Genomic DNA, 24,291 nt, shown 5'->3' with positions numbered 1-24,291 from the left:
TCAGACAAAGACAAATACTATACGATTTCACTATGATTTCTATGATTTTATAGATGTGGAATCTATAAAACAAACAAACATAACTAAAAAGAAACACGCTACGGAGAATGAACAGGTGGTTGCCAGAGGGAGGCAGGGTGGGGGAGGAAAGAAATAGGTGAGGGATATCAAGAGATACAAAGGTCCAGTTGCAAAATAAATGAGTCACCGGTATGAAGTGTACAGAGTGGGGAATATAGTTAATAACTAAGTGTTAATATTAATTAATATTAATATTATTAATAACTATTATAAATAATAATATCTTTGTATGGTGACACTTCATAACTACACTTGTCTTGGTGATCATTTTGAGACGTACAGAAATATTAAATTACTATGTTCTGTATCAGAAACTAACATAGCATTGTAGGTCCATTATACTTGGAAAACAAACAAACAAACAAATTCATAGACAGAGATCAGATGTGTGGGTAGCAGAGGCCGGGCTGGGGGGAATTGCACGAAGGTAGTCAAAAGGTACAAACTTCCAGTTATAATATAAATAAGTACTAGGGATGTGACGTGCAGCATATGATAAATACAGTTACCACTGCTGTGTGTTATACGTGAAAGTTGTTAAGACAGCAATCTTAAGAGTTCTCGTCACACCATTTGTTTCTATTTCTTTAACTCTGCGCCTATAAGAGACGATGGTGTTTGCTAAACTTCTTGTGACAGTCACTTTTTTTTTTTTTGTGGTACGTGGGCCTCTCACTGTTGTGGCCTCTCCCATTGCGGAGCACAGGCTTCGGACGCGCAGGCTCAGCGGCCATGGCTCACGGGCCCAGCCGCTCCGCAGCACGTAGGATCCTCCCAGACTGGGGCACGAACCCGTGTCCCCTGCATCAGCAAGCAGACTCTCAACCACTGCGCCACCAGGGAAGCCCGACAGTCACTTTATGATGTATGCAAGTCAAATCATTATGCTGTGCACCTTAAGCTTATACACTGCTGTATGTCAACTATATCTCAATAAAACTGGAAGAAAAAGAAATAAATAAAAATGCTTAAGACAGTAAAATTTATGTTACATGTATTTTACTACAAGTAAAAAAACAAAGCAAAACACTGACAATATCAAATGTTGCCAAGGATGTGGAGCTACAGGAACCCTTATTCACTGCTGGTGGGAAATTAAAATGGTGCAGTTACTTGGAAGACAGTTTGGCAGCTTCTCACAAAACTGAACATACTCTCACCATATGATCCAGCAACCATTCTCTTTGGTATTTATCCAAATGAACTGAAACTTATGTCTACACAGAACAACTTGATTTAGAATTACCAAAACTTGGAAGCAACCAAGATGTCTTTCAGTAGGAGAATGGATAAACTGTGACCATCCAGACGGTGGAATATTCTTCAGCTCAGAGAAGAAATGAGCTACCAAGCCATGAAAAGACATGAGAAAAACCTTAAATGCATATTACCAGGTGAAAGAAACCAACCTGAAAAGATTACCCACTGCGTGATTCCAACTATATGACTTTCTGGAAAAGGCAAAACTAGGGAGCAAGTAAAAAGATCAGTGGTTGCCAGGGGTTCGAGGAGAGAGAGGGAGGCACAGGTGGAGCGCAGAGGGTTTTCAGGCCAGAGGGACTACTCTGTAAGATAGTGTAGTTGTGGATACATGCAATCATACATTTTTCAAAACCCACTGAATATGAACACTAAGGGTGACCCCTACTGTAAACTGTGGACTCTGAGTGACGATGGTGCGTAGGTTCATCAGCTGTAACAAATGTAGCACCGGGTGCAGGATGCTGACGGTGAGGGAGGCTGTGTGTTTGCGTGGGAGTGGGTAGTAGAGAGTACGTGGGAATGCTCTGTACTTTCCGCTCCACTCTGTAGGGAACTGCTCTGAAAAATAAAGTCTATTAAAAAGAAATTCATGGGCTTCCCTGGTGGCGCAGTGGTTGAGAGTCCGCCTGCCGATGCAGGGGACGCAGGTTCGTGCCCCGGTCTGGGAAGATCCCACATGCCGCGGAGCAGCTGGGCCCATGAGCCGTGGCCGCTGAGCCTGCGCATCCGGAGCCTGTGCTCCGCAACAGAAGAGGCCACGACAGTGAGAGGCCCGCGTACCGCAAAAAAAAAAAAGGAAAGAAATTCACATCACATAAAATTAACCATTAGCCATTTTAAAGTGTACAATCAGTGGCATTTAGTACATTCGCAGTGTTGTGTGACTGGCACCTCTATCCAGTTGTAGACATTTCACCACCATCAAAAGGCAGTTCCTACACAGTTACTCCCCAGCCGTTCCCCCTGAGCCCCTGACAACCACGAATCTAACTTCTGTCTCTATGAATTTGTCTAATCTGGACATTTCATACTAGTAGAATCATATACCACATGGCCTCTTACAACAGACTTCTTTCACTTCACGTTTTTAAAACTTTATCCAGGTGGTAGTACGTATCAGTACTTCATTCCTTTTTAAGACTGAATACTGTTCTATTGTACGTACAGACCACATCTTCTTTACCCATTCATCAGCTGACAGACACTTGGGTTGTTTCCACCTGTTGGCGATTGTAACCCATGCTGCTAAGACCTTGCCTGTACAAGTCTTTTTGTCTATCTGTAAAGGATTCTTCTCCTAATGCCACATCCCTCCCTGCCCTTAGATAAGTGAAAGCAAAGCAGATAAGTGAAGGAAGGGAACAGAAATAAAATTAACATGTAAATATCAAATTAATAATATTTACAGTCTTGACTAATAACAAATATTTAAATTAATAATATTTAAGAAACACCTGTATTAACATACTTCATCTCATATATCTTTATAATTCTGATGTAGACTTTATCACCTGCACTTTACAGATCAGTAAAGCGAGACTCGGAAGGTTAAATAATGTGTCTGTGTTCACACAGCCTGTGAGGGTCAGCCAGCAATGGACTCCAAGTTTTCCAGACCCCACGCTGCCTCTCCCACCAAACTAGCAGGAGAGGTGAGAGAATGGGTGAGAAGTATACCACCTTGATAAGTAATTCTCACCAAACGCTTACCTTGGTAAAGTCATCATGCAGAAGCTAATGGTTCAACAACCCTGGCTGTAACCACAAACTCAAGAGAACCAAAGAGGTGATGATGTGGTTTCTCTGGGTGTGTATAAACTGGCCACCAGGGTCACTCCAGGCCCTTTCCCTCAGCTTATTCTCTGAAAGGACGCAGCTGCTCCAGCCCCCACCTCCCCCAACCCAGTGGACCTGGACGCAACTCACATCCCAGAGTGGGCCCAGGTGTGCACGTACCTGGGGCCAGGCGCCTGGCCCTCTCCTCGGCGAGTCCCTGCAGACACTGGTCCCGCTCTTCCTGCAGCACCTGCAGCACAGCGCACAGCCGAGGGAGGGCTCCCACCTGCAAGCCCAAAGCCGAGAATGCTCGTCACTGCCACGAAGCTGAGTCTAGTAAGCAGGGCGGAGCCAGACAATGAAGACTCAAAACAAGGAAGACAAACTAGTGAATATAACAAAAAGAGAGCATGCTCACAGATACAACAAACTAGTAGTTACCAGCAGGGAGAGGGAAGGAGGGCAAGCTAGGGGCAGGGCAGTAAGAGGTACAAACTGCTAGGTATAAAATAAGCTACAAGGATACGTTGTACCACACGGGGAACAGAGCCCATATTTTACAATAACTATAAATGGAGCATAACCTTTAAAAATTGTGAATCACTAATTGTACACCTATAGCCTATACAGTATCGTACAGCAACTATAGGTCAATAAAAAAAGACTTGTAAAAAAAGTAATGTAAACTAGAGACTTTGGTTAACGTATCAATATTAGCTCGTCGAGATGGCGGAAGAGTAAGACACGGAGATCACCTTCCTCCTCACAGATACATCAGAAATACATCTACATGTGGAACTGCTCCTATAGAACACCCACCGAACGCTGGCAGAAGACCTCAGACCTCCCAAAAGGCAAGAAACTCCCCACGTACCTGGGTAGGGCAAAAGAAAAAAGAATAAACAGAGACAAAGAATAGGGATGGGACCTGCACCAGTGGGAGGGAGCCGTGAAGGGGGAAAGGTTCCCACACACTAGAAGCCCCTTCGCGGGCGGAGACTGTGGGTGGCGGAGGGAGGAAGCTTCGGAGCCGCGGAGAAGAGCACAGCAACAGGGTGCGGAGGGCGAAGTGGAGAGATTCCTGCAGAGGATCGGTGCCGACCGGCACTCACCAGCCCGAGAGGCTTGTCTGCTCACCCGCCGGGGCGGGCGGGGCCGGGAGCTGAGCCTCGGGCTTCGGTTGGATCCCAGGGAAAGGTCTGGAGTTGTCAGAGTGAAAACAGCCTGAAGGGGTTAGTGCGCCACGGCTGGCCGGGAGGGAGTTCGGGAAAAAGTCTGGAGCTGCCGAAGAGGCAAAAGACATTTTCTTCCCTCTTTGCCTCCTGCTGCGCGAGGAGAGGGGTTTAAGCGCACCGCTTAAAGGAGCTCCAGAAACGGGCGCAGAGCTACTGAAGAGACAAGAGACTTTTTCTTGCCTCTTTGCTTCCTGGGGCGCGAGGAGAGGGGATTAAGGGCACCGTGTAAAGGAGCTCCAGAAACGAGCATGAGCCGCGGCTGTCGGCACGGACAACAGAGACGGGTGTGGGACGCTAAGGTTGCTGCTGCCGCCACCAAGAGGCCTGTGTGCGAGCACAGGTCACTCTCCACACCGCCCCTCCTGGGAGCCTGTTCAGCCCGCTACCGCCAGGGTCCCGGGATCCAGGGACAGCTTCCCCGGGAGAAGGCGCCGCGCCTCGGGCCAGTGCAGCGTCACGTCGGCCTCTGACATCGCAGGCTTGCCCCGCATCCGTGCCCCTCCCTCTCCCTGGCCTGTGGCAGAGCCCCCTAATCAGCGACTCCTTTAACCCCGTCCTGTCTGAGCGAAGGGCAGACACCCTTGGAAGACCTACACGCAGAGGCAGGGCCAAGTCCAAAGCTGAACCCCAGGAGCTGTGAGAACAAAGAGGAGAGGGGGAGGTCTCTCCCAGCAGCCTCAGGAGCAGCGTATTAAAGCACCACAATCAACTTGAAATGCCCTGTATCTGTGGAAAACCTGAATAGACAGCGAAATATCCCAAGTTGAGGAGGTGGACTTTGTGAGCAAGATATACTATTATTTTCCCCCTTTTTCTTTTTGTGAGTGTGTATGTGTGTGCTGCTGTGTGAGATTTTTGTCTGTATAGCTTTGCTTTCACCATTTGTCCTAGGATTAGACCGACCCATATTTCTTTGTTTTTTTTTAATAGAAATTTTCCTTCTTAATTATTTTTTATTTTAATAACTATACTTTATCCTACTTTATTTTGTCTTCTCCCTTTCTTTCTTCCTTTCTTCCTTCCTTTCTTCCCTCCTTCCCTCCTTTCTTCCTTCCTTCAATTCTTCCTTCCTCTCTTCTTTCCTTCCTTTCTTCCTTCCTCTCTTCCTTTCTTCCTTCCTTCCTTCCCTCCCTCCTTCCTTCCTTCCTTTTCTTTGCTTTCTATTTTTTCTCCCTTTTATTTTGAGCAGTGTGGATTAAAGGCTCTTGGCACTCCAGCCAGGCATCAGGGCTGTGTCTCTGAGGTGGGAGAACCAACCTCAGGACACTCGTCCACAAGAGACCTCCCAGCTCCACGCAATATCTAACGGCGACAATCTCCCAGAGATCTCCATCTCAACACCAAGACCCAGCTTCACTCAAGGACCAGCAACGAACAGTGCTGGACACCCTATCCCCAACAAAGAGCAAGACATGTCTACAGCCCCATCCATTAGCAGAGAGGCTGCCTAAAATCATAATAAGGTAACCAACATCCCCAAACACACCACCAGACGAGGACCTGCCCACCAGAAAGACAAGATCCAGCCTCATCCACCAGAACAGAGGCACTAGTCCCCCCAACCAGGGAACCTACTCAACCCACTGAACCAACCTTAGCCACTGGGGACAGCCACCAAAAACAACGGGAACTACGAACCTGCAGCCTGCAAAAAGGAGACCCCAAACACAGTAAGATAAGCAAAATGAGAAGACAGAAAAACACACAGCAGATGAAGGAGCAAGATAAAAACACACCAGACCTAACAAATGAAAAGGAAATAGGCAGTCTACCTGAAAAAGAATTCAGAATAATGATAGTAAAGATGATTCCAAATCTTGGAAATAGAATAGACAAATTGCAAGAAACAGTTAACAAGGACCTAGAAGAAATAAAGAGGAAGCAAGCAACGATGAGCAACACAATAAATGAAATGAAAAATACTCTAGATGGGATCAATAGCAGAATAACTGAGGCAGAAGGACGGATAAGTGACCTGGAAGATAAAATAGTGGAAATAACTACTGCAGAGCAGAATAAAGAAAAAAAGAATGAAAAGAACTGAGGACAGTCTCAGAGACCACTGGGACAACATTAAACGCACCAACATTCGAATCATAGGGGTCCCAGAAGAAGAAGAGAAAAAGAAAGGGACTGAGAAAATATTTGAAGAGATTATAGTTGAAAACTTCCCTAATATAGGAAAGGAAATAGTCAACCAAATCCAGGAAGCACAGAGAGTCCCATACAGGATAAACCCAAGGATAAACACGCCAAGACACATAATAATCAAACTGTCAAAAATTAAATACAAAGACAAAGAAAACATATTAATAGCAGCAAGGGAAAAACAACAAATAACACACAAGGGAATCCCCATAAGGTTAACATCTGATGTTTCAGCAGAAACTCTACAAGCCAGAAGGGAATGGCAGGACATATTTAAATTGATGAAGGAAAAAAACCTACAACCAAGATTACTCTACCCAGCAAGGATCTCATTCAGATTTGAGGGAGAAATTAAAACCTTTACAGACAAGCAAAAGCTGAGAGAGTTCAGCACCACCAAACCAGCTCTATAACAAATGCTAAAGGAACTTCTCTAGGCAAGAAACACAAGAGAAGGAAAAGACCTACAAGAACAACCTGAAACAATTAAGTAAATGGTAATAGGAACATACATATCGATAATTACCTTAAATGTAAATGGATTAAATGCTCCAACCAAAAGACACAGGCTCACTAAATATATACAAAAAAAGACCCATATATATGCTGAAGAGACCTGCTTCAGACCTAGGGACACATACAGACTGAAAGTAAGGGGATGGAAAAAGATATTCCATGCAAATGGAAATCAGAAGAAAGCTGGAGTAGCAATTCTCATATCAGACAAAATAGACTTTAAAATAAAAACTATTACAAGAGACAAAGAAGGATACTACATAATGATCAAGGGATCGATCCATGAAGAAGATATAACAATTGTAAACATGTATGCACCCAACATAGAAGCACCTCAATACATAAGGCAAATACTAACAGCCATAAAAGGGGAAATCGACAGTAACACAATCATAGTAGGGGACTTTAACACCCCACTTTCACCAATGGACAGATCATCCAAAATGAAAATAAATAAGGAAACACAAGCTTTAAATGATACATTACACAAGATGGACTTAATTGATATTTATAGGACATTCCATCCAAAAACAACAGAATACACATTTTTCTCAAGTGCTCATGGAACATTCTTCAGGATAGATCATATATTGGGTCACAAATCTAGCCTTGGCAAATTTAAGAAAATTGAAATTGTATCAAGTATCTTTTCCGACCACAACGCTATGACACTAGATATCAATTACAAGAAAAGATCTGTAAAAAATACAAACACATGGAGGCTAAACAATACACTACTTAATAACCAAGTGATAACTGAAGAAGTCAAAGAGGAAATCAAAAAATACTTAGAAACAAATGACAATGGAGACACGATGACCCAAAACCTATGGGATACAGCAAAAACAGTTCTAAGAAGGAAGTTTATAGCAATACAATCATACCTTAAGAAACAGGAAACAACTCGAATAAACAACCTAACTTTGCACCTAATGCAATTAGAGAAAGAAGAACAAAAAAACCCCATATTTAGCAGAAGGAAAGAAATCATAAAGATCAGATCAGAAATAAATGAAAAAGAAATGAAGGAAACAATAGCAAAGATCAATAAAAGTAAAAGCTGGTTCTTTGAGAAGATAAATAAAATTGATAAACCATTAGCCAGACTCATCAAGAAAAAAAGGGAGAAGACTCAAATCAATAGAATTAGAAATGAAAAAGGAGATGTAACAACTGACACTGCAGAAATACAAAAGATTATTAGAGATTACTACAAGCAACTGTATGCCCATAAAATGGACAACCTGGAAGAAATGGACAAATTCTTAGAAATGCACAACTGCCGAGACTGAACCAGGAAGAAATAGAAAATATGAACAGACCAATCACAAGCACTGAAATTGAAACTGTGATTAAAAATCTTCCAACAAACAAAAGCCCAGGACCAGATGGCTTCACAGGCGAATTCTATCAAACATTTAGAGAAGAGCTAACACCTATCCTTCTCAAACTCTTCCAAAAGATAGCAGAGGGAGGAACACTCCCAAACTCATTCTATGAGGCCACCATCACCCTGATACCAAAACCAGACAAAGACATCACAAAGAAAGAAAACTACAGGCCAATATCACTGATGGACATAGATGCAAAAATCCTCGACAAAATATTAGCAAACAGAATCCAACAGCACATTAAAAGGATCATACACCATGATCAAGTGGGGTTTATCCCAGGAATGCAAGGATGCTTCAATATACGAAAATCAATCAACATGATACACCATATCAACAAACTGAAGGAGAAAAACCATATGATCATCTCAATAGATGCAGTGAGAGCTTTTGACAAAATTCAACACCCATTTATGATAAAAACCCAGCAGAAAGTAGGCATAGAGGGAACTTTCCTCAACATAATAAAGGCCATATATGACACCCACAGCCAGCATCGTTCTCAATGGTGAAAAACTGAAACCATTTCCACTGAGATCAGGAACAAGACAAGGTTGCCCACTCTCACCACTCTTATTCAACATAGTTTTGGAAGTTCTAGCCACAGCAATCAGAGAAAAAAAGAAATAAAAGGAATCCAAATAGGAAAAGAAGAAGTAAAGCTGTCACTGTTTGCAGATGACATGATACTATACATAGAGAATCCTAAGGATGCTACCAGAAAACTACTAGAACTAATCAATGAATTTGGTAAAGTAGCAGGATACAAAATTAATGCACAGAAATCTCTGGCATTCTTATACACTAATGATGAAAAATCTGAGAGTGAAATTAAGAAAACACTCCCATTTACCATTGCAACAAAAAGAATAAAATATCTAGGAAAAAACCTACCTAAGGAAACAAAAGACTTGTATGCGGAAAACTATAAGACACTGATGAAAGAAATTAAAGATGATACAAATAGGTGGAGAAATATACCATGTTCTTGGATTGGAAGAATCAACATTGTGAAAATGAATCTATTACCCAAAGCAATCTACAGATTCAATGCAATCCCTATCAAATTACCACTGGCATTTTTTACAGAACTAGAACAAAAAAATTCACAATTTGTATGGAAACACAAAAGACCCTGAATAGCCAAAGCAATCTTGAGAACGAAAAATGGAGCTGGAGGAATCAGGCTCCCTGACTTCAGACTATACAAGGCCACAGTAATCAAGACAGTATGGTACTGGCACAAAAACAGAAATATAGATCAATGGAACAGGATAGAAAGCCCAGAGATAAACCCACACACATATGGTCATCTTATCTTTGATAAAGGACGGAAGGATATACAGTGGAGAAAAGACAGCCTCTTCAATAAGTGGTGCTGGGAAAACTGGACAGCTACATGTAAAAGTATGAAATTAGAACACTCCCTAACACCACACACAAAAATAAACTCAAAATGGGTTAAAGACCTACATGTAAGGCCAGACACTATCAAACTCTTAGAGGAAAACATAGGCAGAACACTCTATGCCATAAATCACAGCAAGGTCCTTTTTGACCCACCTCCTAGAGAAATGAAAATAAAAACAAAAATAAACAAATGGGACCTAATGAAACTTAGAAGCTTTTGCACAGCAAAGGATACCATAAACAAGACCAAAAGACAACCTTCAGAATGGGAGGAAATATTTGCAAATGAAGCAACTGACAAAGGATTTATCTCCAAAATTTATAAGCAACTCAGGCAGCTCAACAACAACAAAAAACAAACAACCCAATCCAAAAATGGGCAGAAGAACTAAATAGACATTTCTCCAAAGAAGATATACAGATTGCCAACAAACACATGAAAGAATGCTCAACATCATTAATCATTAGAGAAATGCAAATCAAAACTACAATGAGATATCATCTATCACCGGTCAGATTGGCCATCATCAAAAACTCTAGAAACAATAAATGCTGGAGAGGGTGTGGAGAAAAGGGAAGCCTCTTGCACTGCTGGTGGGAATGTAAACTGATACAGCCACTATGGAGAACAGTATGGAGGGTCCTCAAAAAACTACAAATAGAACTACCATACAACCCAGCAATCCCACTACTGGGCATATACCCTGAGAAAACCATAATTCAAAAAGACTCATGTACCAATATGTTCATTGCAGCTCTATTTATAATAGCCAGGACATGGAAGCAACCTAAGTGTCCATCAACAGATGAATGGATAAAGAAGATGTGGCACATATATACAATGGAATATTACTCAGCCATAAGAAGAAATGAAACTGAGTTATTTGTAATGAGGTGGATAGACCTGGAGTCTGTCATACAAAGTGAAGTAAGTCAGAAGGAGAAAAACAAATACCATATGCTAACACATATATATGGACTCTAAGAAAAAAAAATGTCATGAAGAGATTAGTGGTAGGACGGGAATAAAACACAGACCTACTAGCGCATGGACTTGAGGATATGGGGAGGGGGAAGGGTAAGCTGTGACGAAGTGAGAGAGTGGCAGGGACATATATACACTATCAAATGTAAATTAGATAGCTAGTGGGAAGCTGCCGCATAGCACAGGGAGATCACCTCTGTGCTTTGTGACCACCTAGAGGGGTGGGATAGGGAGGGTGGGAGAGAGGGTGATGCAAGAGGGAAGAGATATGGGAACATATGTATATGTATAACTGATTCAATTATACAAAGGAGAAACTAACACACTACTATAAAACAGTTATACTCCAATAAAGATGTTAAAAAAATTAGCTCATCAATTTTAACAAATGCACCACTTTTATGCAAGACATTAGTAATAGGAGACACTGGAGAGGAAGGGTTGAGGGGGTATATGGTTATTCTTTGTACTCTCTGCAGAATTTTTCTGTAAACCTAAATCCTCTCAACAAAATAAATTATATTAATTTTAAAAAAATAAGTGGGAGGAATCAGTTCACTTAAAGACTCGCTGTATAGTTAGAGTAATCAAAACAGCATGGTATTAGTAGAAGAATAGGCAATGGTGTTAGAGCGACTGGACAGCTACAGATAACAAAATGAACCTTGAACTAAGACTCATACCTTGTACAAAAATTACCTCAAAATGATCATGGACTTGAGCCCAAAACATTAAACTAAAACTCTTAGAAAAAACATAGAAAATCTTCAAAATGTAGGGCCAGGCAAAGATTCCTTATACTTGACACCAAAAGCACGATCCATAAAAAGAAAAATTGATAAACTGGACTTCATCAAAATTTAAAAATTTGCTCCAAGAGAAACCATGTTAAGGGGATGAAAAGGCAAGCTACAGATGAGGAGACAATATTTGCAATCCACCAATTAGAACTAATATCTAGAACAGACAGAGAACATTCAAAATTCAATAGTAAACAAATTAAAAAATCTATTTAGGGACTTCCCTGGTGGCGCAGTGGTTAAGAATCCACCTGCCAGTGCAGAGGAAGCAGGTTCAATCCCTGGTCCAGGAAGATCCCACATGCCACAGAGCAACTAAGCCCATGCGCCTCAACTACTGAAGCCTGTGTGCCCTAGAGCCCACAAGCCACAACTCCTGAGCCTGTGCTCTGGAGCCTGTGAGCCACAACTACTGAGTCTGTGTGCTGCAGCTACTGAAGCCCGCACACCTAGAGCCTGTGTTCCACAACAAGAGAAGCCACCGCAATGAGAAACCCACGCACCGCCAAGAAGAGTAGCCCCTGCTCACCACAACTAGAGAAAGTCCACACGCAGCAACGAAGACCCAACATGGCCAAAAAAAAAAAAACAAATCTATTTAGAACATAGGCAAAATGCATGAAAAGACATTTCAGAGAAGACACACAGATGGCAAATAAGCACATGAAAAGATGTTCAACATTATTAGCTATTAGGTAAATGCAAATTGAAATCGTAATGTGACATCACTACATGCTTATCAGAATATCGAACATAAAAAATGATGACAATGCTGGCAAAGTCGTGGTGAAACTAGGTCATGGACACATTGCCGGTGGGACTGTAAAATGAGACAACCCCTCTGGCAAACAGGTTGACAGTGTCTTAAGAAACGCTAAACATGCAACTATCATATGACCCAGCCATTGCACTCTTGGGCATTTACCCCGGAAAAGTGAAAATTTATATTCACAAAAAAACCTGTACATTACTATTTGTAGAAGCTTTATTCCTAACAGCCCAAAACTGTAACACTCCAGATACCTTTCAATGGGTAAATGGTTAAACAAACTATGGTACATCCATACTACGAAATTCTACACAGCAATAAAAAGGAACAAAGTAGTAATACATGGACCAACTTAAATGAACAGCCAGAGAAATATGCTGAATGAAAAAAGCCAAACCCAAACGGTTACATACTGTATGATTCAATTTCTATAACATTTTTTTAATTTAATTTTTTTATATTCGGGTATAGTTGATTTACAACCTTTGTGTTAGTTTCAGGTGTACAGCAAAGTGATTCAGTTATATGTGTATCCATCCTTTTTCAGATTCTTTCCCCATACAGGTTATTACAGAGGACTGAGTAGAGTTCCCTGTGCTGTACAGTAGGTCCTTGTTGGTTATCTGTTTTATATAGAGTAGTGTGTATTTGTTCATCCCAAACACCTAATTTATCCTTCCACCCCCTTTCCCCTTTGGTAACCATAAGTTTGTTCTCTATGTCTGTGAGTCTGTTTTGTAAATACGTTCATTTGTATCATTTTTTTTAGATTCCACATCACTTATATAACATTCTTGAAACAGCAAGATTATATCAATAGAAATGGAGACCTTATTAGTGGCTGTCAGGAGTGAACTGTGAGGGTGGGAGGGAGGGAGGTATGACTCTAACAGGGCACCACGAAGGGTCCTCAGGGTTGCAGACTTGTTTTGCACCTTGACTGCATCAACGTCAGTATCATAGCTGGTCAGTCAAATCCCAGCTCACTTGCAAACACTAAGAAAGAAGTAAACATGCACTGCTATGTGCCACTGAGTTTTTGTGACTGTTACACAGCACAGCTGACTGGGTAGGAGAGACGTCTCCCGAAAGTGGGTGGCCATGTGCATTGTTGGAAATGAAGAAAGGGGCGCTCCAGCAAAGAGGGTCTTGAGAGCAATGGAGCAAGATGAGGAATGAGGGAACACCTACAATGGGAACCTCTCCAAGAAAAAGTTAACTTCCTTTGTGTTTTTCCCTGGGATTATGGAAAAATAAACATCAGAAGACAGTTTAACTTTTTCTTTTCATTCTACATTTCTTTTTCTTAAGTTGTAGTAAAATATACATAACGTTTACCATTTTAACCGTGGTTTAGTGTACAAAGTTGTACAATGATCACCCCTATCCATCTCCAGGACTTTTCAACTGGCCCAACAGAAACTGTGTTCCAATTAAACAGTAACTATCCGTTACCCTTCCTGCAGCCCCTGGTAACCTCTATTCTACTTTCTGATTCTATGAATGTGCCTGTTCTAGGTACTTCATATAAGTGGAGTCATGCAATATCTGCTCTTTTGTGTCTGGCTCATTTCACATCCACATTGTAGCATCTATCAGAATTTCATTCCTTTTTAAGGATGAATACTATTCCATTGTATGGACAGACCACACTTTGTTCATCCATTCATCGCTGGGTCGTTTCCATCTCTTGGCTACTGTGAATAATGCAGCCAGGAACAGAGGTGTCGAGTGCCTGCTTTGATTTTTCTGGGTACATACCCAGAAGCAAAATGTGCAAATCATATGATAATTTTGTGTTTACTTTTTTAAGAAACCACCACACTGTTTTCCTCAGCAGCCCCATTTTACCTTCCCGCCAGCAATGCATAGAGTTCTAATTTCTCTATGTCCTCATCAACCTTTGTTATTCTGTGTAAATAATATCCATCTTAGTGGGTACAAAGTGGATTATCCCACATTTCTTTTACCTTTACCCTTCCATTAAAATTGAATAAACTGGGGCTTCCATGGTGGTCTAGTGATTAAGACTCCACACTGCGAATACAGGGGGCCAAAAAAAATTTTAAGACAAAAAAGAAAGAAAAAAGATGAAGAAGAAAAAACTATCCTCTATAGTTCACCCCCTTTAAAAAAAAGTATTAAATATAATTTTACTTAAAATTCACAGGACGAGAAACAAGGGAAGGTGAAAGTATTGCTAAATTCATATAAAATTTTCCTAAAAACAAGAGCTATTAGTACTGAAAAGTTCCCTTTAAACAGTTTTTAAAAATCACGTTTGTCTCTTAGGGGAAAACATAGGCAGAACACTCTATGACATAAATCATAGCAAGATCCTTTTCGACCCACTCCTAGAGAAATGAAAATAAAAACAAAAATAGGGCTTCCCTGGTGGTGCAGTGGTTGAGAGTCCGCCTGCCGATGCGGGAGACATGGGTTCGTGCCCTGGTCCGGGAAGATCCCACATGCCGCGGAGCAACTAAGCCCGTGAGCCATGGCCGCTGGGCCTGCGCGTCCGGGGCCTGTGCTCCGCAACGGGAGAGGCCGCAGCAGTGAGAGGCCCGCATACCGCAAAAAATAAATAAATAAATAAATAAAATAAACAAATGGGACCTAATGAAACTCAAAAGCTTTTGCACAGCAAAGGAAACAATAAACAAGATGAAAAGACAACCCTCAGAATGGCAGAAAATATTTGCAAATGAAGCAACTGACAAAGGATTAATCTCCAAAATTTACAAGCAGCTCATGCAGCTCAATATCAAAAAAACAAACAATTCAAAAATGGGCAGAAGACCTAAATAGACGTTTCTCCAAAGAAGATATACAGATTGCCAACAAACACATGAAAGAATGTTCAACATCACTAATCATTAGAGAAATGCAAATCAAAACTACAATGAGATATTATCTCACACTGGTCAGAATGGCCATCGTCAAAAAATCTACAAACAATAAACGCTGGAGAAGGTGTGGAGAAAAGGGAACCCTCCTGCACTGTTGGTGGGAATGTAAATTGATACAGCCACTATGGAGAACAGTATGGAGGTTCCTTAAAAAACTACAAATAAAACTACCATACGACCCAGCAATCCCACTACTGGGCATATACCATGAGAAAACCATAATTCAAAAAGAGTTATGTACCACAATGTTCATTGCAGCTCTATTTACAATAGCCAGGACATGGAAGCAACCTAAGTGTCCATCGACAGATGAATGGATAAAGAAGATGTGGCACATATATACAATGGAATATTACTCAGCCATAAAAAGAAACAAAATTGAGTTATTTGTAGTGAAGTGGATGGACCCAGAGTCTGTCATACAGAGAGAAGTAAGTCAGAAAGAGAAAAACAAATACCATATGCTAACACATATATATGGAATCTAAGGGAAAAAATGGTCATGAAGAACCTAGGGGCAGGACAGGAATAAAGATGCAGACATAGAGAATGGACTTGAGGACATGGGGAGGGAGAAGGGTAAGCTGTGACAAAGTGAGAGAGTGGCATGGACATATATACACTACCAAACGTAGGGTGGATAGCTAGTGGGAAGCAGCTGCATAGCACAGGGAGATCAGCTCGGTGCTTTGTGACCATCTAGAGTGGAACAGGGAGGGTGGGAGGGAGGGAGACACAAGAGGGAAGAGATATGGGAACATATGTATATGTATAACTGATTCACTTTGTTATACAGCAGAAACTAACACACCATTGTAAAGCAATTATACTCCAATAAAGATGTTTTAAAAAAAACAGTCCTATTCTTTTTCCCCTGGAGCCCTCCCTCCCACAGACCTCCTTCCTCTTCCCAACACCGGCCTGTGGTTTTGGGGGCCTCTCCCCGCTCCCCCGGCCAGAGTTCCATTTCCTGGACTCCCTTTTTCTTTACTCTTCTTGTTTTACAGAAACACACGGAGAAAGTAAAATTTTGAATCTCTGAAGGAGTGAAAAAGCTCTTATTCACTTGGGTAATTATCCAATTAATTAATAATTTGGGGATAGAAAAGTCCAACCTGCAGAGAGAGAAAATAATGAGGCAGACCCCAAAATAAGAGAGGAAAGATGTTAAGAGAGGGTTCTGTTAGCTATTTTGGACTCTTAAATCCGAAAAGGTAAAATCTGGGAGGAGATGCAATGAAAACCTGTTGAGTTCTGAAGGTGAAGACGCAGCATCACTTTGCTCATCACACTTTACAGTATAATTACTCACTTGCCAACATTGAGACGGGAAAGGAATAGTTTCAAGGGGCAAACAAGAGAAATACTAGTCTAGTTTATCGGATGAGAAAGACAAAGAGGGAACTCGATCGTACAATCAGTTCGAAGCACAAAACGTCATCAAACACTTACTGGGCTCCCAAGACGCCGTGCAATCAAAGGCGAACGGACGCGGGTCCTGCTCCCGGAGCTCACCGGCTCCAAGGAGTCGGAGAGGCCCGAGGCGGGATCGCGTGGGGGGGAAGGCAGCCGCCAGGTCACGATGGACCATCAGCAGCGGTACCGGGAGGCGGCTGCACCAGAGAAGTCATCCCCACAGAGCGGAGAGGATGCGGACGGACGTGACGGAGCCGGCGAGGGCCTGAGGGCCAGCTGAGGGCAGGGCCGGCGTGGCTCCCATGATGCGTCTGCTCTGGGTGCCTCGACAGCTCCGAGCACAGGGAGAACAAGGAAACGAGATGTAGGCCTGGGAGCTGAAGTGAGAGAAGTGTGCTTGAGCAAGACTGGGTTTGTGACGCGGTAAGATGGCCAAAGAAGCTCACACGGTAAGAGGGAGCAGATCCAGAAGACCAAGGGCCAGACACACAGCCTCGGGAAAGGACCCGCTCAGGCTGGGAATAAGAGCGTAAGGAAGGACCACGCCAGAGGACGGAACTTGCGCGAGGAGGAGCCAGCCACGCGAGAAGGAGCCAGCCACGCGAGGGGAGGAGCCACGTGAGAGGAGGGGCCTAGCCACTGGAGGGACAATGCGAGAGGAGGAATGTCGCGAGAGGCGTGGTGGGAACAGCGAAAGGTAGGAGCCAAGGCAGGGAAAGGGACACGGTGCTCTGGCACGGAATGCTTCCAAGAGGCTGGGGTCCCATGGGTGTCCTGCCCAGTTTGACCAGGTCAGTCTGGATGTGTGCCTGCTACCTGGATCTCGTTATTCATTAATGTCCAGCTCCTCTCATCAGTCACGAGGTCCCAGGGTAGACCAAAGACCGCCTAGTGAATGTGGCAACACAGGCCCTGGTGACTGAATCCCGTGGGTAGCAGGTGGGAGCCAGGGTGCGGCTGGCTGAGAAATGGGCGGAGGCAGGGGTCGTGGACGCTTCTTCTAAGACGACGCTGGCCGTAAGAAGTCAGAGATGGAACTGTGGCCAGAAGGCCCAGAGTGCAGGGGGAGGACCCTGTACCACCAGGCTTGGGAAGGTTGAGCAGCTGATGGGAAAAGCCGGTCAAGAGGAGGACAGTGAGGACTGGGCTGCCTCTGTGTCATCTCAGGACACAAGTCACTGAGCATGGCTGGGGGCGGGGGTGGGAGCACGGATGTAGGGGTGGCCGTGGGCCGGAGCAGAGCCTCTGTTCCGCCTGGATGTGTTGTGGACAGGATATCTGTGTCCCCCAACGAATACACTGATGCCCTAACCCCGGATGTGGCTCTGTTTGGAGACGGGCCCATAAGGAGGTAATTAACGTCAAATGAGGTCTAAGGGGTTGGGGCCCGGATCTGATAGGTTAGTGTCCTTATGAGAAGAGACACCAGAGGGCTCACTCTCTCTCTGTGCCCGCTCAGAGGAAAGGCCATGTGAGGATAAGGCAGCCGTCTGCAAGCCATCTGGGGAGGGAGGGCTCCCCAGAGCCTGACCATGCTGGCCCTGGATCTGGGACTTCCCGCCTCCAGAACTATGAGAAGGTAAACGTCCACTGTTTAAGGCCACCAGTCTGTGGTGCTCTGTTACGGCAGCCCTCGCGAAGGAAGGGCACAGAATGGTACAATTCAGACACATCTGTGAGGGCAAGATGTTGCTCAGAGGAAGTTCTTTCCCTGACTCTCGGGAAATGGGAGGTAGATGCACTCTGTTGAAAATGAAAGAGGAGGCGGTGAGGTCAGAAATCTGAGAAGACACCAGGGGGAGCCTCTGGGAGCCAAGGTAAAGGGAACTGATGTGGGGCACGCTGGGATTCTGGAGAAGTCTGGAAAACTCAGAAATCCTGGCAGCACGACGGGCAGGACATGATGCACCGGGGAGGTCCCTTCCGCAGAGGCCCCTTGGACTCTGTCAGACACGGCCTGTTGAAGCTGGGTGGGTCCCAGGAGATCCCTGTTTTCTCGTGTCCTCTCAAATGCTGGGCAGTCCTGTTTGTCATGTAAGCAAGCAGATAGGATCTGAGTGTTGTGGGGCTTGCCTTGGGCTGCAGGTTGTTCCAGAGACTGAGCAAAGGTCACTGGTGAGAAACCTCAGCTTGCTAAGGGCAGGGGTGCAGGCACCAAACCAGGGGCAACTGCAGGGGCCGCTCTGTGGACAGAGCTCTAATCCTGGTTATTAAGTCTGCTCTTTCAACAAGGGGTGCCAGGAGGAAAGCTCTGCCTGTCCCTGGCATGCGGGGAATACTGGGGACAGGACAGAGAGAGGGGAACTCTATAGCATCTCCTAAAGGGGGTGCCAAAGCCTAGAGGACCCCCCTAAACAGTGCAGGGAGTGCACCTCCTGTTGGACTTCATGACCCCAAGCTCATCTCTGGCCTCCTCAATAAAATGCTGTGTGTAATCCAGTATTTTGTTTATGTTTTATGAAGTGATTAAACTGAAATTAGTGTCATTTTGCGGTTTGGGAGAGAATTTCATGACAGCGCCTTGGGCACCAGAAACCAGAGCGGCCTCTCTTTGGGAGCAGACGCACATTCTGGCCAAGAACAGCTGGGTTTGGGTCCTCTCGCCGCCGTGTCCAGCTGGGTGACCTTGACCAATGGCTTCACCTCTCCCTGAGCCTGTGTTTCCTGTGCACAATGAGGGATACTGATTGTTGGTGTGAGAAGTAAATCAGACAGTGCCAGGAAGGACTGAGCAGAGTACCTGGTGTGAAGTAAGTGCTCAGTAAGAGAAGCCTCCACCATCATCGCCATCAGTCACGTTAATTTAGGGCCAGTAAACACTCAAAAAGAAACCCATAGATACTTCCTCAGAATATTCCAAAACTTGCAGTGACTTTCCTGTAAGAGGCCGCAGCAGCCAGATCCTCTGGTGACCTTTGCAGGCCTTCCTAAAATTCTGCTCACCCAGCTGCCACAGAGCTCGTCAGCCTCTGGGTCCAGATGCAGCCCAGAGAGGGGTGGGGACCACCATGTGTGCCAGACCCCATCCTTGGAGTTTCTGTGTTTCTGAGCCGGCAACTGAGAAGGAATGAAGGCGGGGGGAAGGGAGGGTGGAGAAGCCCAAGGAACCCATGCCCTGCAGAAGTCTTGTCTGGAAATGGGTCTCCATCAGGTACACCTGCTTCTGTCCTCCGGCTCAGATTCCCTGTCACCAACCCCACTACCCTGAATCCAACATCCAGTGACACCTATTGTGAATCCTGTTCACGCATTTCCCCTGAAACATAACATTTAAGACAGTGGCTTTCAACCAGGGCAGTTTGGCCCTGCCTGCTCCCCGAGGGCATTTGGCAATGTCTGGAGACACTTTGTGTTGGAACGACTTGGAGAGATGGTCCTCGCTTCTGGTGGCTAGATCCAGGGATGCTGCTGGACAGCACACAAGGCACAAGACAGCACCGCCTCCGCCCCACCCCTTGTCTCCACCCCCTCGTTCCCTCCCGTGCCAGGGGAGGGCCTAGCTCTCTTCCCAGCACCCCTTATGAAAAGCCCAGGTTTAATATCCAAAATTACAGCGTCAAAGTTAAGAAACCCTGCTTGAAGGAAAAAGCAGCCCTGCACCCCCCTTAACTCAGGTTCTCGGATGGGCAGCTTGCCAGATGCCCTGGATTAAAAAGCCCTCCCCTGAGTGACTCCTCCTCCTTTCCTGACATATTTGTGTACAATTTTGTAAGCAACAATTGCTTTCAAGATGTCATGCTTCACTACCTGTTGCTATATGAAACTGTCCCAGCTGAGGTCAGCCACTATGGATAGCACCATCATTTCATTCACTCATTCATGCATTCATTCAGCCCACACACACTCATTGACTCCCCCTTACATTGGGACAGGCTCTAGTGATAAAGGATGAGCGAGACTAAGTCTCAAGGCTCAAGCTCGAAGTGAACATACTGGGGAGGACAGATGTGCTGGTAAATAATGACAATAGCGTTCCGGGTAGAAGTCCTCATGAGAGACACAGGTGGGGACAGGCGAGGTGTGGCCAGGGTTTCCTACCCAGGTCTCAGAAAACTGCCCCATCAGCCATCAGCACTCACTTGTTAGTCCACTGGCAAGGGACCCTCCCGACATCACCCTGTATGGAAAGGCGGGGGAGGGGATAGTAATAAGCATTTGGCCTTAGTGACTGCCGCCCCCGCCAGTTAGAAAGATGCCTATGATTTCCCTCAAGAGGGAGCACGAAATGAAAAAAGAATTGTTTGAATGCCCTTCAATTTCAAAATCGAATGTCTGACGCCTCAAACAAACAGGAAAAAAAAAAAGCAGGGTTTCATAGTCTGGGAAATAGTCCAACCGAAGTAGGTCAGTTCCACTTCTATTTGTTGAAGGAGTTCTCTGCCAAGAAGTGTGAACCTCAGGTCTGGATAAACCCATAAAATCACCAGAGAACCAAGACTTACACACAGGAACCCACTTCGAAGGACAGAAAGCGATACAGGAGTGGATGAAAATGCACCTAAAGACAAGGGGCGTCCCGGACAGAGCTCCAGGCTCTAGCCTCAGCGCTGCTGCAAACCAACCGATGTGGAGCAGGTCCCTGCTCTCTGTGGGTCTCAGTTTGCTCCCCTGTAAAAGGGGGTAACTGGACCAGGGCATAATAAAGCATCCTTCCAAGGCACACAGAAGACTTGAACCAAGGGGAGGCTCTCCTTTCCCCCCTGTTTATTCCTGAGATAACACCGGGGTCCCCTGGAGATTAAAATGTAGGTTGAACCTCAGTCCTGAAGCCCAGCTACCTGTCGATTTCTTCTGATAACTGCAGTTACTGCAGATACTTAAAAAGGAGGCTGGAGGATCACCAAGAGCGAGCAGCTGCCTCCCAGCCCTGGGCACCGAATAACAACACACCCGGAGGCTGCACTGGGCTTCGGACTGTCCCCACTGCCTCAGGTGGCGTTTCCCCAAAGTGGGAGCTCAGACTAACGAGCGGGCACTGTTGCCCTAGCACCTTCCAACTCCAGCCCTAGGACAAGAGGCTCCAAGTTACAAGCGAGCTGGGGACAGAGCCCCAAACCCCAGCCTGGATGCCACAGAGCCGCCCCTGCTGCCTGACAACACTCCTGTTAGCTCGGGAAGCAGGTCTTTCTTGCAGTCAAACAGGATAGGACTACAGGAAGGCGAGGTCACTGGACGCCAGGAAGGACTTGCCCAGGACAGAGACTGCAGACTCGGAATTAGGTCCCCAAGTGCTCTCCCTGAGAAGTTTCTTGGGACAGAGGCCCCGGGGGCCAGTTTGGAAGGATGGTGGGAAAAAGTGGTTCTGCAATCTGTGCGCCCACTTCCCAAACCCCCGCCCTCGCTTCCAGCCCGCCAGTCTGGGTGCAGCCACTCTCCCATTCACAAATCCCACAGGGAGAGGGCCAGATTCCCTGCAGTTTCCGAGAAAGAGAGAAAAACACGCCACCCCCTCTGCTGCCTTCTCTTTTCTCGCCAGCTCCTCCCTGGGCCTGGTTTGGAGAGAACAGCTGCTCCCAGGAGTCCCAAGACACACAGACATTGGGGAGCCAAACCCACAGGAGAGACGGCGGGGAGAGCCGCAGACCCGGCCCCGTCACAGAACCAGCAGCTGCTGCGGCCGGAGCTTTCGGAGGTCTTCCCATCCGCAGCCCGGTGTGTGTGCAAATGTCAAGGCTTTGGAGCGGACGAATTGGGTTCCAGTTGTCTTTTCTCGGGGCAAGATTTTTGGTCTTTCCAAGTCTCGCTTTCCTTGTCCGCGAAGTGAGGGTGAAAACATCAGCCTCGAAAGGTGATGATGAGGTTTCAAGAAGATAACGCAGGCGAAGCGCCTGGCACACAAAACGCACGGCCAGGGGCGGCTCCAGAACTCCACCTAGGAGGGCCCCGGAGGCGCAGCCGGGAGGAAGGGGTGGGCTGGAGGGCAAGGGGGTCATCTCAGCGCTGCCTGCGCCTGGGCTCACGCTGATGGTGTTTTAGAGGGGCGGGCCCTCCGGAGAGGAGCGGAGCGAGATCGTAGCGGTGGGGGACGCGTGCGGAGGAAGGGCTCCCACCCCCAGCGGAAGACCGGGTCTCCCCCTCCCCGCGTGGGACCCGCGGAGGCGCGCGTACTCACGGCGCGCTCGGCGCAGGCGAGCAGCAGCAGCGACGGCAGGAGGGCGCGCATGGTGCCGCGTGCGCTCCCTGGGCGCCCCGACGGCCGCGTGCCCGCGCGCGCCGCCCGTCCCGGGCTCGGCGCTCCCCGCCTCCTCTCGGACCCTGGTCGGCCGCCGCGCCCCAGGGAGCCGTGGCCCCACCCGGGACTTCGCCTCCTCGGGCTAGGTGGCCGCGAGCCACGCCGCCCGGCCGGTTGATAAGGACGCGGCGCGGCGTGCGGTCCTCTGCCCACCGCGGCTGGCTGGGGGCCGGCGCGGAGGCCGGCGGCGGAAGAGGGCGCGGCCGCAGCGGCTCCCACGGGCTCGGCCTGCCCCGCCGCCACACCCCCACAGACGGAAAGAGCCCTCCCCAAAGCCCGGGTCAGCGCCGCCACCGCTGCGCAGCGAGCGCCACCTTTCTCAGAGCGCCTCTGTTCTCCTCCGGAACCGCACGTCTAATAATACCCACCTACCTTCCGGTGAAAGGCCGGGCGAGTGCCCTGTGACACCGCGGGCGCTTGGGAAATCGCTAAGGCGTCTATTCTGGGGGCAGCTACTCTATTTCCGATTTTCACTCTATTTTTCTTTCTGATTCGTTACACACTCTCATTCCAGAAAGTTGCACACCCATCACGCTGAGAAGCCTTTGATGATGAGGTGAGACGGAGCAAGATCATCCCGTGCACCCAGGCGTTTGGGGCTGTGCTGGAGGCTTTGTGCTTCCTGGTGTCCCCGGGAGGCTATTTCAGCATCAGGCAGGTGTGCCCGGCAGCTGCGCATGCCGAGTCTGAGGCCTCAGATGTCCTGGAGGTTGGCTTTCGGCCTCTCGGTACAAGGCATCTTCAAATGGCTTTTGCAGACCCAAGTTTTTCTTTTTCTGCCCTGGTGCCCATTCCCTTTCCTCGTGTCTCTCCTATCTCGATCTTTCTCTCAGGCACTTAAAGTTCGTCAGCTCACTGAATTCCCCCCTCCCCCCACGCGCTCCCGCACACGTGGTGGTGAGGCGAGGTCTGCGTGATTGACGCATTTGGGATAAGGATTGGCCTGAGGTTCTGCGCGCGTGGGCACACACGCGCACGCACAGTGCTCCCACTAGCAGAGAGCCTATAACTGGATTGCCCTGGGCCAGGCTGTCGTTGGAGGTCAAGGTTCTGACCGCCTTGATCCAGTTTGGTCAGTGACAGGTGGTGGTTTTTATCTGGTTCCAGCCCACAAGTATAAGCCACATCCTCCAACATCATCAGTGACAAACCCACTTGCCCACAAGTATAAGCCATATTCTCCAAGACCAACGTTATCACTAATAAAAGTGATATTGGGCCCCATCTGTCTTAGTCGTATTTCTCAACTGGTTCAAGATTCAGGCTGGAAAAAAAGTTATCATCTGGCTTTCCCTAAACCCTGACGTCATAAACGTGCATTAGAAAGTGCATGAGTTAAAGACGTGCCATTTTTACTGTA

At 46.3% G+C, this 24,291-nt stretch overlaps 1 protein-coding gene across 1 annotated transcript in view; it reads right to left on the bottom strand.

Moving 5' to 3' along the window:
• The window catches only part of SCTR (secretin receptor), a 78,783-nt gene extending 55,921 nt beyond the window's left edge, over positions 1–22,862 (bottom strand). The window contains exons 1-2 of the mRNA XM_059052853.2: positions 22,812–22,862; positions 3,301–3,406 (exon numbers count right to left, since the gene is read on the bottom strand). Of these exons, the coding sequence (XP_058908836.1) occupies positions 3,301–3,406; positions 22,812–22,862 (157 nt within the window). The remainder of the gene's footprint in view (positions 1–3,300; positions 3,407–22,811) is intronic.
• Positions 22,863–24,291: the final 1,429 nt, after the last annotated feature.

Source organism: Kogia breviceps, chromosome 2 (genome assembly GCF_026419965.1).
Source record: "Kogia breviceps isolate mKogBre1 chromosome 2, mKogBre1 haplotype 1, whole genome shotgun sequence".
Taxonomy (NCBI): domain Eukaryota; kingdom Metazoa; phylum Chordata; class Mammalia; order Artiodactyla; family Physeteridae; genus Kogia; species Kogia breviceps.
This window is presented reverse-complemented; position numbering and strand designations above follow the sequence as displayed.